Source organism: Theropithecus gelada, chromosome 3 (genome assembly GCF_003255815.1).
Source record: "Theropithecus gelada isolate Dixy chromosome 3, Tgel_1.0, whole genome shotgun sequence".
In the NCBI taxonomy this organism is placed as follows: domain Eukaryota; kingdom Metazoa; phylum Chordata; class Mammalia; order Primates; family Cercopithecidae; genus Theropithecus; species Theropithecus gelada.
The window spans coordinates 82,773,834-82,790,532 of record NC_037670.1 but is presented as its reverse complement, the minus strand read 5'-3'; the positions used below and the strand labels follow the sequence as shown (position 1 = coordinate 82,790,532).

Here is a 16,699-nt window from a genome sequence, read left to right as displayed (position 1 = left end):
ATGTTTGGATAAGCAGACACTTGCCATTGTGTTACAATTACCTACAAGATTCAGAACAGCAACATGCTGTAGCCTAGGAGAATTGGCTATATACATATTCTACATGTGTAGCAGGCTACACTATCTAGGTTTGTGTAAGTACATTCTATGATGTTCCCACAACGATGAAATAACCTAATTAGACATTTCTCAGAGTGCATCTCCATCGTTAAGCGAGGTATGACTATACATGTGAAGTCACAGTTCATGTCTGATCATTCCCACTAACAGAAGGTGCAAAGGTATGGTGAAACCAAAAAAACCAGGTAACTTAAAAACCAAAACTTGTGCATATGTTTTCATTTTATACTTGTGTCCAAATGTTTAGATGAGAACTGATACAAATTCACAGGTTTTTAAAAATGCTGCCTGAATAATCAAAACTCTTTTTACTTTTCTTGCCCTACTATAGATAGCATCAGTAATGTTTTTGCAGAGTAGCACCGTAGGACAAACTACTCTCTCTCCTCCCGTCATAGAGTATAAGGCTCTCTGTATTATGGCTTAAAACATTAGCAATGACTTAATAGTTTTTAACACACAGCTGATTTTGTTGGAGAAAAGTGTTACAGTATAGTCTTGTTAAGAACTTTATGTTTCACTGAGGAAAACATGAATATATAATCAGTGAAAGTGGTCTACATATGATGTAATAATTGTTCATAATTCTTTTTAAACAACAAATGGGGGTAAATAGGAATGAAAGAAGTAAAACACATCTGGAACCTCGTGTTGTTCAGGGTTTTTGAGGCAATTCAGAGCTAACTGCAAGATTATGCTATGAATCTGGAGCCATTTAGATATAGTGAGAATTCTAATGTACCAGAAACAGGCAGAAAGCCATCTTCAGAGAATGAAGACTCAAAGATAAACAACGGAACAGCAAACTAAAGAGAGAATTAGGCACAAGGAAAAATTTCACTTTTTCATTAGTAGAGGGCAGTAGAAGACACTGAACTTGGGGACTGAATACTGATTACCACAGGTTAGTGCTAACCCTGGGCATAACAATCAATCTTTTTGAATGACAATTTCCTCATCTATAAATTAGGTATAGTGAGAACCACCAGCTTATTTTATGACTCAGAGCCATGAAAATCAAAGATAATAATGCACTTAATATCATTTTGTACACTATAAAGGGCTATTCTTAGAAAATGAAGATTTGATGACTTAAAAAAAAGAATTAAAGATAAAAGCCAATTTAAAATAAAATTATAATTTTTTTTTTTATTTTTTTAAGTCCAGGATAGGTATTTATTCAATAGTAGCTGCTGTAGGTCTGCTTAATTTTTTTTTTTTTTTTTTTTTTTTTGAGATGGAGTCTTGCTCTGTCACCCGGGCTGGAGTACAGTGGCACAATCTTGGCTCACCGCAACCTCCACCTCCCGGGTTCAAGCAAATCTCTTGTCTCAGCCTCCCAAGTAGCTGGGACTACAGGTGTGACTAATTTTTGTATTTTTAGTAGAGACGGGGTTTCACCATGTTGGCCAGGCTGGTCTTCAACTCCTGACCTCAAGAGATCCACCCTCCTTGGTCTCCCAAAGTGCTGGGATTACAGGCATGAGCCACCACCCCCAGCCCACTTCAGTTTTTGATAAGACAGAAATGGGAAAATGTAGACTGGTTTACTACTTTATCTTACGATACAATGTTATTGTAGTATAATATACTATAGACTTAAATATACCATTAAAGAACCAGGAAGGATATTCCGCTAGCCTTAAGAAGTAAACATTGAATATAAATATAACTCTCTACCTCATCTATAACATATTGATAAATTTTATTACAAAGAAACTAACACATAAATGATTTGTCCTATTTATCATAATAGGCCACCAATTACTAGGAGCCAAGCTTCATCAGCTTAAGTCCTAGGTAGCATGTCTCAATGCATACATATTTATATGTTATTAACCATGTTTTCTTTTTTTTTTTGAGACAGAGTGTCCAGGCTGGAGTGCAATGGCATGATCTCGTCTCACCGCAACCTCCGCCTCCAGGTTCACGTCATTCTGCTGCCTCAGCCTTCCTGAGTAGCTGGGATTACAGGCACGCATCACCATGCCCGGCTAATTTTGTATTTTCAGTAGAGACGGGGTTTCTCCATGTTGGTCAGGCTGTTCTCGAAATCCCGACCTTGGGTGATCCACCCGCCTCAGCCTCTCAAAGTGTTGGGATTACAGGCGTGAGGCATTGCGCCTGGCTATTAACCTTGTTTCTAACTTCAGCATTGCACATCTCCTTAGTAAAGCAGTAGCCATTAACAAGTCAAGTCCAACCACCATTTTCCTCTGGTCCTCAAGCAGAGACTCAGAACCAGTTACAGATAAACTATTTCATTATAACATGAAATAGCAAGCCTTGGGCTATTGCAAAAGGCTTTTCAAATGTTGACCTCTAACTTGGAGATAATAGAGGGAAGCAGAAATATAGGGTGCTAATTTGTGCTATAACCTGGTCTCATGTCGTGGTATGTTCCCAGTTGCAACATTTTAAATTTACAAGTAAGAAAGTAAAACAAAACTTCATATCTGTGAAAGTGAAAAATTGTCCAGAAGTCTTCTATGCAAAGACAAATTAGCTTTTTCTTCCCAATAACTTACCAGAAAGAAATAGGTACTTAGAAACCCTAAGGGGTTCTTTAAATAGGGGTCAGAAAAAATATATAAAAATAAAAAGCAAAGCAAGAAAGAACGTTGTTTAAAAATAAAATGTTCTTTAAAGATGACTGCCCTCTCTTGAAAGATGAGTGCTATATTAAATGGGTAGATGTATCTCTATAACTCATCATGTTTATATGTAAATTCTCTGGCAGATATAAACCCATCTTTGTCTTCATCTTCTTTATCAAAAATATCCTCCACCAAAGCATCATGATGACTTTCATTCACCACCGCACCATGTTTTTCAAACTCCTTCTTTAAATATGCTTTAACCTATAAAATAACAGATCCCATTAATAACTTGGATTCATAAGATACCCACATTAAGCCAGTCAATATCACAGACATGGACTGTTATTATATTTAGTTAACTGAACTAAATATAATAACTTATTGTAATAGTTAACTAAATATAATAACTTCTAAACAGCCATTTTATGACATAGTTCTAATGATAGTTAAAAAATTATAAGAAACTTTTTCCCTTAAAAAAACTGTTGCTAAACTGCTACAGTGGAGACACAAAATATTGCTCAAAGGCAGGGCCAGGTGTGGTGGCTCACGCCTGTTATCCCAGCACTTTGGGAGGCCCAAGTGGGAAGATCACTTGAGGTCAGGAGTTGGAGATCAGCCTGGCCAACATAATGAAACCCCATCTTCACTAAAAACACAAAAAAAAGGTTAGCCAGGTGTGGTTGCATGCGTCTGTAATCCCAGTGGCACCATCTTGGCTCACTGCAACCTCTGCCTCCCAGGCTCAAGCAATCCTCTTACCTCAGCCTCACAGGTATCTGGGACTATAGGCATGCGCTACCACATCTGGTTAACTTTTATATTTTTTGTAGAGATGGGGTTTCACCATGTTGCCTAGGCTGGTCTTGAACTCCTGGGCTGAAGCAATTGATCTGCCTCAGCCTCCCAAAGTGCTGGGATTAGAAGCATGAGCCACTGCACCCCATGGACACTTCTCTTAAAACTAAATAGTGGCATCTTTGACTTGAATAAATGTCTGCAAGTAGTGGGTCTTCTGGGTTTGGTTATGATCATGCCACACTGATTAAGTCTAATCACAACCTTCCAATCTCAGAAAGTCAGGCCTGATAAGTGCCTAGACTACAATTTTCCATTTTCATTTTTTTTTTCTTTTTTTTTGAAGTGGAGTCTCGCTCTGTCACGCAGGCTGGAGTACAGTGGCGCGATCTCAGCCCACTGCAACCTCCAACTCCCAGGTTCAAGTGATTCACCTGCCTCAGCCTCCCTAGTAGCTGGGATTACAGGCACCTGCCACCATGCCTGGCTAATTTTTGTATTTTTAGTAGAGACAGGGTTTCACCATGCTGGCCAGGCTGGTCTCGAACTCCTGACCTCAGAAGATCTGCTTGCCTCGGCCTCCCAAAGTGCTGGGATTACAGGTGTGAGCCACTATGCCCCGCATCCATTTTCATTTCATTCAGATATTTAAAAATATAAATATTGTTTTAAATTTCCCACAAGATTCACCACAACGCAAATCAGCCTACATTTTCAGTTTTAATCACATCACCTCTCTTCCTTCTGTTTAGACCAGCAATTTCAAATCCTCTCTCCCCCAGCTTTCAAGAAGTACACATATAGTATATATTTATTTTTAAGTTAAAGTGATTTAATGCAGTTTTTTAAAAAAGGGGTGGGGGAGAGCTGATGAAACTCTATGGATTAATGTAGAATGTATTTCTAGGATATATTGTGTGAATAAAGCAAAATGACAAAACAGTATGTATAGTTTGCTACCTTTTGTGTAAGAAAGGGGGAAATAAGAGTGTATTTGGATTTGCAGAAAGAAACATTGGAAGGATATATTAGAAACTAATAAAACTGAGCCGGATGCAGTGGTACATGCCTGTACATAGCAAGACTTCATCTCTACAAAAAAATAAAATAAAACAGAGAGAAAGAAAAACATAATAAAACTGGATGTGGGAATAATAGAAGAGGATGTAGGTAGGAGAAAGACTTTAAAAAATATGTAAATAGGCTGGGTGCGGTAGCTCACGCCTGTAATCCCAGCACTTTGGGAGGCCGAGGCAGGCAGATCACAAGGTCGGGAGCTCGAAACCACCCTGGCCAACATGGTGAAACCCCATCTCTACTAAAAATATGACAATTAGCTGGGTGTGGTGGCGTGCACCTGTAGTCCCAGCTACCTGGGAGGCTGAGGCAGAAGAAAAGCTTGAACCTGGGAGGTGGAGGTTGCAGTGAGCCGAGATCACACCACTGCAATCCAGCCTGGTAACACAGCGAGACTGTCTAAAAAAAAAAAAAGTAAATAATAGAAACAAAGTTTTCCTATGTTGGCCAGGTTGGTCTCGAAGTCTTGGCCTCAAGCAATCTTCTTGCCTCAGACTTCCAAAGTGCTAGGATTACAAGTGTGAGCCACCTCGCCCAACCAAGACTTTTAAATAAATGTCTTTCTGCTGGGCATGGTGGTTCACATCTGTAATCCCAGCACTTTGGAAGGCCAAGGTGGGCAGATCACGAGGTCAAGAGTTCGAGACCAGCCTAGCCAACACGGTGAAACCCCCATCTCTACTAAAAATACAAAAATTAGCCAGGCATGGTGGTGCAGCTACTTGGGAGGCTGAGGCAGGAGAATTGCTTGAACCTGGGAGGCGGAAGTTGCAGTGAGCTGAGATTTTGCCACTGCACTCCAGCCTGGGCAACAGAGCAAGACTCCATCTCAGGAAATACATAAATATCTTTGTTTTGAACCATCTGACTTGTTATATATTCAAAATTATTTAATGAAAGGGAATTAAAATTTATCTTGGATGGAAGAAAAAGTCATATGACTGGTAACACTATAAGGTGTTATAAATTTAGTGGCTGTGGATCATGAACCCCTGGTTCGTAACAATTTGGCTTATTCAAGACTTAATCATTTCCTGGCCATTAGAATGAATTTGATCAAAGCATAGAAAGGGACTTGATATCTGACCAGTCAGGACAGAATGGAATATGAGTAGATAAAAAACAGGGATAAATATCTCCCTCCACTTCTTTCCCCACAGCAGCCAGACTAAGACAGGTATGTGTAACAATGGCCGAATTATAAGGAGAAGCCTCTTTTTCCTTTCTCTTTACCCAAAGGCTCAGACTTTGATGGGGCTGGAGCCCTGCTGTGTAAAACCCAGGCTGGGGTCTCCTTTATCTGGGGCAACCTGAACAAAACTGAGCATGTAAGTTGCTTGCTGTTAATTGCTAGGAAAACACTACAAGATGTATTTAACAGCCAGTCTACAGTTTTAACAGAAACTGTCCACATGAGATATTTCTCAGGACAGCTAGCTTCTTATACAGTAACTCCAGATGGAAACGGTCTTGGCAAAATTGTTTTTTCAAAGACCGAAGGGTAAGGATAAGATACAGTGAACCCTAAGCACTGGGAAGAAAAAAAGCAAACGATTGAATGGTGCTTTTTAAGTCTTAATATATTTCTCTCCAAAACAATGATTTATTATGAAAAAGTCCACTTTCAAAGCATCAGTATTTTAAGAAAATTTATAAATAAATGTTATCTAAATAAAAGTAAATTTTAAATATACACATATTTAAAAAGTGAGTTACAGAAACAAAACAAAACCCCAAACAACCAAAGAAAAGCAGAAAGAGGAGTAGGAAGAAGGGAAGGTCACCTCATCTTTAGAGAGTTTCCAGTCATCATTAAGATCCATTTCTTGGAATGATTCATGGGATCTTGGTCCATTTCGAATCTCCAGGAGATCAATATTAAATATCAGTGTACTTTCTGGGGGAATTTTACCTGACATGAGGAGAGAAGGCAGAAAGTTTTAAAAGAGCCAAAAGTTTTAATAATAGAAAATTTATGGTAATGGACAAAGTATTTTTTTTAACTGAATTAAAGAGCCTTCCTAAGATTGTCATATATGATGAAAATTATGTACATTATATTTTACTCAAATAGAATAGCGTAAAAGAAGAAATAATATAAACTAGCAGAGCAAAAGCATTCTATCTTTGGCTTAGCAATTAAAATGTAAATACACACACAATGCATATATATATATACACACAGAGATGTACCTAATGGCTTGGGTATTAAATTTCTAATATAATTAATATATATTGTATGTGAAGAAGGACTTAAAGGGTTTTAGATAATTCGGAGTTAAGTATATTATAAGTAATAAACTAACTTTTTGGTCAGAAAGTCCTGACCTAGAAATACATATAGTATTGCCATTTCTACCACTGGAAGGCATTTCTACCTATATAATTGAGTGAGCTCTGGTGTCACACTGTCTGAGACTGAAGTTTACATTTGCCCATCTCTAAGCCTCAATTTCTTCATCTATAAAATGCAAATAATAAATTTCCTACCTCAAGAGTCTGTTGGGAGGATAAAGGGAGAAAAATCCATGCAAAATACTTAGCATTAAGCTTGACAAATAGTAAACTCTCAATACATGTTACTGAGGTATAATTTTCTCACAGGCTTTAAAAATAATGCAGGAAGGTTTAACAATTTCAGAAAGTTAGGAAACACTACCTCAGACATAGAACATTATATATATGTTGAAGACATTTCATGGGATGGGAGAAATTAAAATGAATTTCTGAGAGGGGAGACTAAAAATCTTTAAAAGTGAAAAGAGCTTTGTTAAAATCCCAGGAACCTAAAACAAACGAACACCCATCTGTGGAGTATGGACAATTGTTTTCCTCAAACTTGTTTCCTTATAACTATATTTAACATACAGGTCTGAGTAAACATGTTAAATATTTCTTAGTCGTCCTCCCCCCATCCCACATATTTCCATGAAAGGGCATTCATAAATTCCAAAGAGAAGACTTATAAAGTGTCCTGAAGCTTACCATTTCAGATCTAGACAGAGATGCGACACGCGCTAGGTTGCTGATAAAACTGGTATCTTTCCAAAAGAGGCATGCAAGCATGTACTAAAAGACTACAAAATTAGTGTTAAATACAGATTAGAAAAATTAGTTTCATGGCATTCAGTTTGAAGGAAATGACTCAAATTTAGATCTCTACTTATTGTGAAGTAAACTTGAGTTAAATATAGTATGAGAAAGAGTAATGGACGAAAACAACATACAGTAGTCTCCCCTTGGGTATGTCCCAAGAACCGCATTGGATGCCTGAAACCGTGGATAGTACCAAACCCTATATATACAATGCTTTTTCCTATACATGCATATCTGTGATAAAGTTTAATTTATAAAATAGTCACAGTAACAGATTAAAAATAATAAAATAGAATAATTACAACAACATATCACAAGAAAAGTTATGTGAATGTGATCTGTCTCTCATTCTCAAAATACCTTAATATTTTCAGACTGCAGTTGACCACAGGTAACTAAAACTGTAGAAAGTGAAACCACAGGTAAAGGGGGACTACTGTATATAAATACTAAAGGTGAGATAATAAAGATAAAATGAAAAAATTCTCAGTATCAGAAAAAATTTTCTACATACTTGGTTTTCTTCTCTAAAGAGGATTATAACTAAAAGAAGAATTGAAATTGGTTAGTAAATCTTATCCTATGAACAAGATTTGTATAGATTTGTATATTTTGGAATACATAATGCTTCCCATATGGCATCTATTTTCCTTCTCAGGAAATGGGCTGGGAATCCTGACTCCTCACTTTGTCAGTGGTTAACCTTAGACTTCAGGATGCTATAAAGTCTGTATTTATACTGCATCAGAGTGGTTGTCTGGTCCTGATGACTACTTAAACTTTTTTTTCTTCATTACGTAAGTAATACATGCTCCTTGTAGAGCATGTACTTGGATGATAAAACCAGAAATAAATATGATTCCCAGTATCACAGTCCATTCTTAACATTCTTATTTCCTTGTGATTAACTATGTATATGTAATTTTTCCTATATTTACTATCACATTATATATACTACAGCTTTATTTTCTACTTTTATATATAACACTGTATCTCACACATTTCAGATATAATTTTTAAACTCTTTGGAAATGGCATTTTAAATAACTGGGCCATATTTTATTTAGCTAAATTCTTATCAATATACCACTTAGGACGGTTCCAATTTTTTGCTTAGAAACAATGCAATGATGGATATCCCTGTTCACAAATTTTTTCCTGATATCTAATTATTCCCTTAGGTTTGAAGGAATTATAGAATAAATGCATATAGACATCTTCAGACCTCTTTTTTTTTTTTTTTTTTTTGAGACAGAGTCTCACTCTATCCCCCAGGCTGGAGTACAGTGGCATGTTCTTGGCTCATTGCAACCTCTGTCTCCTATGTTCAAGCAATTCTTCTGCCTCAGGCTCCTAAGTAACTGGGATTATAGGCGCACGCCACCATGTTCAGCTAATTTTGTATTTTTACTAGAGACAGGGTTTCACCATGTTGGCCAGGTTGGTCTTGAACTCCTGACCTCAAGTGATCCATCCTCCTTGGCCTCCCAAAGTGTTCGGATTACAGGCGTGAGCCACCATGCCTGGCTCAGGCCTCTTGATATATATCACAAAGCAGCTCTTTGGAAAGTTGCAGGGGTTCTCACTTGAATACCAGTATATGTGTCTGCCCTGAAAAACTAGCACAAAAGCTATCCGGACCAGTTAGCCAGCTTGCTTCTGCTTTGTGACACAGGGAGAATTAAATTCATTTCATGTCGCTCTATGATTTTTAAAAAAATACATTATTAAAAGCTTTATAAATAAATTTTAAAATGGCAATTAAAAGAACTCCCAGTTTGCTGTGGGAGACTTAATATTTGTGAAGTACAACCCATATACAACCCACATCTAAAATGTATTCAATACTTTAATAATCTATATAATAAAAATAACCTATTTCACAGGTTCAACTCATCTAAACACTTATGTTAAGGGATCTTTCTTTCTGCATTGTTACAGTAAATTGGTGAGTTTCAGTTTGGGAAGATGAGAACGTTCTGAAGATGGATAATGGTGACGGTTCCATGATAATGTGAATATATTTAATGCCACTGAACTGTGTACTTAAAAATGGTTCAAATGAAAAATTTTATGTATATTTTATCACAATTAAAACCCACCATATTGGTGAACAGTATTAATAGAGCTCAATGTTCTTTTTTTATTGTTAGTATAGTTGCCCATTTAGACATTAAACAAACTGGCCATTTCAATTGATAATCAAGACATAATACAGTTGCTAAAGGAATACATGCCCCCATTAACTTCTAGGGAAAAAAAAAAAGTTGTAGTGACTCTAACTTATGTCTCCTAATCCAGAGACCAACTCTAGTGCTATAGTAAGAAATACAGAAATACTATTACCTTTTCCTTCTTTTCCATAGCCCAGAGCAGGAGGAATGATGAGCTTTCTCTTCTCTCCTACACACATTCCTTTCAAGCCCTGGTCCCAACCTTTGAGAGCCTCCAGGATGCCCAGGGTAAACCAAATGGGTTGACCATTGTTATGTTTGTGACTATGATAGAAAGAAAACACATTACAACTCCTTACTAATTCTAAAAAAATTTCTTTAGTGCATTTTCCCACCAGTAAGTGGTTAAGTTTATTAGTTTAAAATTTAATAAATACAGCTATTCTGTATTTGCACACATACACACACCTCCAAGTCAAGTTTATAGGAATTCAATTCACTGCCCATCTTTCTTGATGCAAATTTCACATACTTGACTGGGCTTAAGAAAGACAGAGGAAATAAAAACAATTAACAACCATTTGAACATTTGTCATATACCAGGAATTATTCTAAATTTTATTTTATGTTTTGCCTCTGAACCCTTACAATAAGCTTATAATGTAAGAACCATTACTACCCCATTGTACAGATAAGGAAACACAGGTTAAGTGTTCCAGTCTTTAAACCTAACTCCGAAGTTCAAGGTCTTAACCACAAAGTTATGTTGTCCCAGGAAGGCCACTAGGTTGTAGAACAGGGAGAAAATAATGGAAAAATGGCTGAGTTTGGGAAGGAGATTGAAAGGCTAAGGAGAATTTACTGCCAACATATGTGGGTCCATATGCACACAAATATGGAGAGTGAGAAGCACAGTGTCTTACATACTGCCTACAAACTTTCCTTAGCTGCGGCCTGCTGATGGCTCTGATGAGTAGAAAAGGCTGCTTTTCATCCCTAAATCCCCACTCAGACCCTAGCCTGGTTTCCTCCTCAGGGGTCTATAGTGGGGCTATATAGGAAAGTCTGGAAGAGTAGCCCCTCAAGGACTGGTGTATTAGTCCATTTTCCTACTGCTATGAAAAAATATTCAAGACTGGGTAACTTATAAAGAAAAGGAGGTTTAATGGACTTGCAGTTTCACATGGCTGGGGAGGTCTCACAATCATGGCGGAAGGCAAAGGAGGAGCAAAGGCATGTCTTATATGGTAGCAGGCAAGAATGAGTTTGCAGAGGAACTGCCTTTTATAAAACCATCAGATCTCGTGAGACTGACTTACTATCACAAGGAGGACAGAATGGGAAAAACCTGTCCTCATGATTCAGTTACTTCCCACCAGGTCCCTCCCACAACATGTGGGGATTACGAGAGCTACAATTTAAGATGAGAATTGGGTGGGGACACAGTCGAACCACATCAACTGGGGAAGAGGGAAATAGGATGTCCTGGATCATAAGCTGAAGAGAGTCTAGCCTAGGAAAACCAACCTGCCGAACTAAATACAGGGGGGCTTGAGGGCTGAGTAATGCCTGATCCCTACTTAGCTCCCTTTCAGCGCAATAAGGAAAATATTCTATTCAAGGATATCTTGTAGGTAAGAAAAAGAAGTCACTGTACTAGGCTTCATGATTACTAAATCTTGGTAATGCCATTTTTTCCTGTAATTTTGCCCAATGATCAAAGAACAAAATGCCAACTGTAGAAAATTTGGGAAGGCTGGAAATGAAAAAAGCAGGAAACATTCTACTACTCATTACTGACTACAATTTTAGCACAGTTCTTGTTAGGGCTAAGCAATTTACCCCATAGGTTATGGTTCTAGAGATGGCAAACGTGCTTACAAACTGATCATTTGATGGTATTTCTTTTTCTTCAGAGCAGAGTCTCGCTCTGTTGCTCAGGCTAGAGTGCAGTGGTGCATTCTCGGCTCACTGCAGCCTCCACCTCCCAGGTTCAAGTGATTCTCCTGCCTCAGCCTCCTGAGTAGCTGGGACTACATGTGTGTGCCACCACATCCAGCTAATTTTTGTATTTTTGGTAGAGAAGGGGTTTCACCATGTTGGCCAGGATGGTCTTGAACTCCTGACCTCACAATCCGCCCACCTCGGCCTCCCAAAGTGCTGGGATTACAGGCGTAAGCCACTGCGCCCGGCCCATTTGATGGTATTTCTTCATGATGTTTACAGTTAGCAGCTTCTGACCATTTACATGGAGGCTGCATGATAACAGTCCCCTCATCAGGTATTAGAACTTAGTAGCAAACTACTAAATAATATTCCATGGCTACCACCAAAGTCAGCCCAGGTTTTTGGTTCAGAGATCTGAAAGAAGTCAGGCTGAGTCTAAAAGAGATCAGACTAAAAATAACAATGTAACTGAATATTCAAAATGCAAATCACATCATTTAATGTTGGCTGTGGCATTCACCTAGTTGACAAGAATAAAGGGCTGTTGAGAATTCTAAGGCAAGCCATGTTTCTGGAACTTTTTCCCAGGGCTAACAGTTCAGAGAAGAGCCCCATTCATTTCCCCAATCCTCGAGAGACCAGGTCTGAATGCCCAGTAAAGGCAGTTTATTAGAAAACTAGGCCGAGGATGGGCTATGAAGATTCACTGTTTTAATTCATGTTATTCCCTCTACGTACAACATCCTTCCTTCCCCACTTTTCCCCTGGAAACCTCCACTCATCTTCCAAGGCTCACTTCAATTACGGTCTCTGGGAATTTTTTCCCTTTCCCCACCCCCATGGAGCATAACTACTTCCAGGTGCAGTTACGCTTTGCTGGCACTTTGAATATTCTGTACCCTGTATCACTTGCATTATTTACTTGTCTTCCTCCCGCCTGTAGATGGTATACTGTTAGAGGACAAGAACCTGCTTCTAGCCATCTTTGCGTCTCCAGGACCAGACTTGTGACCATTCAATAAGAGTTTGATAGATGGACAGATTAATGAATAGATGAAGATGATTAGAAGCTAAAATTTCTGAATCTCCCTAGCACCCAGAACATGGCTTAACACCAAGGAAACGCTCACTAAATACTTTCATAATGGAATGAATGGAACCGATGCCTAATTGAAAATCATTAGGCTGTAAACCATTTCCATGTTCCAATTTCTTCATTTATAGAACAGAAATGATAGTGTAACCACCTGAAAATCCTTCACCTAAACTTCCAAAACCACACCCACCTCATGAATGAAGTGTGACTCTCTAGAAAGAAGCAAATGACTGAAATCATGGTCCTGTGCCTTGACCAAAATATCATCCGTCAGAACAAAAGTTAAGTAGGTCAGTGAAACGGCATTAGTATATCCTTCAACAGGCAAATAAGTGATTGTGTAGTTTGCTTTTGAAGTCGCTGTGAAGTTTTAGGTGAACATCACCTACACCACATTAAAAATGGAATCAAGTCATTTTCTCTAAGAAATGGAGTTTGAGATATGAGCATTCTTTTGGGCTTTTTCTACTTATTGCCCAATTATACACCCAGATATATTTCTGCAATATTTCAAAGATTCTAGTTCTAATTTTTATAATAAAAAAAACTGACAGCCTTTTCCAGACCACATGTTTCCAGTAAGACCTTCAAAGGCCTCGCTCGCTACATAAAACTGGCTTTAAACAATTTCCTTTCCCAAAGAAGGAAATAAGATATTTCGGTTTTGTAAAAGAGGTAAAACCAGGTACAAGCCACCTTTCCTGCTGGAGAGCTGGCATAAGTGAGTGAATTCTTAATTATTATTTTACCTGCGGGGCATAATTACTTACGTGGAGTGAAATAAGGAGCCGTCCTTTTCTAAGTAGCCTTCATAGTGGACCAACATCAAATCCCCTCCTTTGGTCTTGCGATGGCAGATGAATGGCTTCTGGAGAACTTCAATTTTCACTTCTGGTTCAGGGATCAGAGCCCCAATCAAAGAAGTGACGAACAGCATCAAGACTGCGTTGCACAAGAAAAGTCTCATGTTGCTGAAGCAGGAAAGAAGTCCCTACAAAAGCAGCGAAAGGGCCCTCAACTTCATAGATTTAAGAACGTAGTTCAAGGCTTAGGGACAACGGCTTCAGGCAAGTTTAGGACTCCCCCCTTCTTAGAAGACGTGGCACATTTACTACCAACTACTTTCTCAGGGGGCGCGAACCCACCTTTAAAGAGTTAAGCCCAAATGAGGGCCTGATTGGTTCTTATGACGTGGCCGCTGGGAATAGCGGCCTTCCATTGGCTATTGGTGCTGTCCTTCAGGAAGCTCTCAAGCCAATGACGCTGCAACGATGGAATTTACAGCCCGGTTGAGCCGGGCAGCTGCCAAGCGGCGGATCATCCAGTGTGGTCCTAGAGCCCGGGGGTTTTCAGAATTCAACCCCCGTGGATTTTGGGAGAGTGGTGGGGCGCAGACATAACCGGAAACTCCTCCGGCTGATTTATCTCTTTGAAGAGCCCCGCTGAGAGACGTAGGAAGAGTCCCGGGCCTTATGAAACAGTCGGGGTTCCAGGAAAGTCTCGTTTACTCTCGCCGTTGGAGAGCGGTCCTCCAAGATGCCACGATCCTAGGATTTTGCTATTGCTCGTAAACTGTAAAGACTGACATAGTGCTTTAGGAATCACAAAGCGCGTTCCTGTTGCATGAACCTCGCTACAACCAGTAAGGCAGGTTCTTTTTTTCCCATTAAAAAGAGAAGTAAATTTAGACCAGGAGAGATTAACTGTCCTGCTTAAGGTTATTTGGCCCAGAAGCAGATGAGCTCTGCCTTCAAACCAGGTCTGATTCGTTCCACAGCACCACGTCATGTTATGGCTGCTAATAATTTATTCCTTAAGTTACCTTAGAGGGTAAATAATGAGTTACGACTTGCAGACTTCCGCTTTAAAGAAGAAATGGTAATCATGGCTACGAATTACACAGTCTCATCTTAGTTTACATTTTCTAGTTTTCTATTTTTCGCCTAAGTTCAAAAGCAATGCATGTTCATTGTAGTCAATTTGGAAGAAATTGGAAAGCACTAAAGTAGGATTTCCAGATAAAATTGGGGAGTCGAATTAAATTGGAATTTCAGATACATAACGAATAATTGTTTTGCATTTTTATTTACTAAATCAGGCAACTTTACACTAAAGAAAAAGAAAGCTCGTCGGTACCACCACCAGCCGCAAATAATCCTCTTAATATTTTGGTGCATGCTTCTGTAACATATACCTAAAGCGATTTAAATCGTATTGTACTCTTTTCTCACCTTCTCTTTCCACTTAATCTGTAGTTAACATTTTTTTCTGGTCAAATATCCTTAGCACAGTGCATTTCCGCACTCTGTGTGCATAGGAATCCCCCTGGAGATCTTGTTTAAAATGCAGATTTTGATTCTGGAGGTCTGGGGTGGGTGCAAGATTCTGCATTTCTAACAAGCTCTTTCTTAGGTGATGTCAATGCTCCGAGTCAGTGGACCAACACTTCCAGTAGCAAGACCTTAGAGTCTGGACAACACCTGTTTACACTGGCCTCATAGTATTCTACCCTGAAATTCCAATCATCTCTTTACGCCCTATTATCGGCTACCTCAAGTGTGTGAGATCAATTAGGCAGCTTTGGAAAAAGAACACAGGGGGTATCGTGAGAGGTCACGTAGACCCCCAAACGTCAGGCACCCTTTACAGTCAGAACTGTGCTCTACACTTGTCTCTGGGGCGTTCCTCCTCCCATCGCCTAGTCACCCGTCCGCGTCTCAGGACTCAATTTCCCTGCGTGCCTTGCCCACAAAGTCCGCCCCGCCGCTGCCGCCGCAAAATCCCGGAGTGGATTTTGGGAAGGGGCGCGCGAGCGGCGCACTGGGCATGCGTGAGCGCGTCCCGGGCCCGGCAGGTCGAGGGTTCAGGTAGTGCGCCGTGGCGCCGCCTGCGACCGGCAGGTTGGTCGCCGCACTTCGGGGGCTTCGGCTGCCCCTCGGATCCACGTAGGGCTCGAGCCCGCGCCTCCTTGTGAACAGCGTGCCTGGCTTCGCAGCACGGGCTCACCGGCTGACTGGGCTTCTCGCGCCGAGGCCGCCGCAGTGACCCCGCCCCCGGGCCGAGGATGTGAGGCGGACCGGGCGTCCCCACACCGGGCCCGGGCGCCGGGAGTGGGCGTCTGGGCCGCGCCGGGTGATGGCCCTGCTGCCGGTGCTCCTCGCCTCCTGGGGTCTGGGGCAGTGAGGGGGCCGGCGGGCGTGGGCCAAGTGGCCGCGGGCGCCATGGAGGGGGTGCTGTACAAGTGGACCAACTATTTGAGCGGTAAGTGGCCGCGCCGGGCCAGGGGCGCGCTGGGGGCCGGTCCTTTGTCTGTGCTGCGGGAGGGCGGTGTCTGGACTCGTCCGGGGCGGGGGTCACGGCCCTTTCCTGAGGCCAGCGTGGACCGGGAGTATTTCCCAAAGCAGTTCTCTCACGGGACCGTGTCACCCTGCTGGACGACACGGCCCTCTCTTGGGATTGAGTAAGAGCTGTGGCTGCCCTTTCGCTTCAAGGAAGGCTACAAAGACTGAGATTTGGGATGACTTGAAAGGCACGGTGCTCTCATGGCAGCGGGAGGAAAGCGCAGACGTCCCGCCGTGGGGTCCTCTGGGAATCTCTTGAATTTTGGCGGAGGAACCGGACTCCCTTGGCTCGCAGCTAGGTTGGAAGGTTTCAAAAGAATGCCAGCAGTAACCTGGAATTCCACAGGGGAAAGATCCTTTATCAAAGTCCTCAGTGCAAACATTTTCCCTTTGTCACCTTCTGAGTCATCTGCGTGCACACCAAGGTGTCAGAGTCCCAACTCCACAGTT

The 16,699-nt window shown here is 40.7% G+C and overlaps 2 protein-coding genes across 5 annotated transcripts in view; one reads left to right on the top strand and one right to left on the bottom strand.

The window, feature by feature from the left end:
• Positions 1–616: 616 nt before the first annotated feature.
• Positions 617–14,874, bottom strand: FKBP14 (FK506 binding protein 14). The gene is made up of 4 exons (XM_025379857.1): positions 13,679–14,874; positions 10,038–10,189; positions 6,380–6,507; positions 617–2,981 (listed from the first exon to the last, which is right to left on the bottom strand). The coding sequence occupies exons 1-4, from the start codon at positions 13,873–13,875 to the stop codon at positions 2,823–2,825; spliced, it is 636 nt and encodes a 211-aa protein (XP_025235642.1). The 5' UTR covers positions 13,876–14,874; the 3' UTR covers positions 617–2,822.
• An 854-nt stretch (positions 14,875–15,728) lies between these two features.
• Positions 15,729–16,699, top strand: part of PLEKHA8 (pleckstrin homology domain containing A8) — an 87,956-nt gene continuing 86,985 nt past the window's right edge. For all 4 annotated transcript variants that reach the window (XM_025379856.1, XM_025379853.1, XM_025379854.1 and 1 more), the window contains exon 1: positions 15,729–16,169. Coding sequence is in view for 3 of the 4 variants with exons in the window: in XM_025379853.1 (XP_025235638.1) it covers positions 16,130–16,169 (40 nt within the window). In the remaining variant the exon portion in view is untranslated. The remainder of the gene's footprint in view (positions 16,170–16,699) is intronic.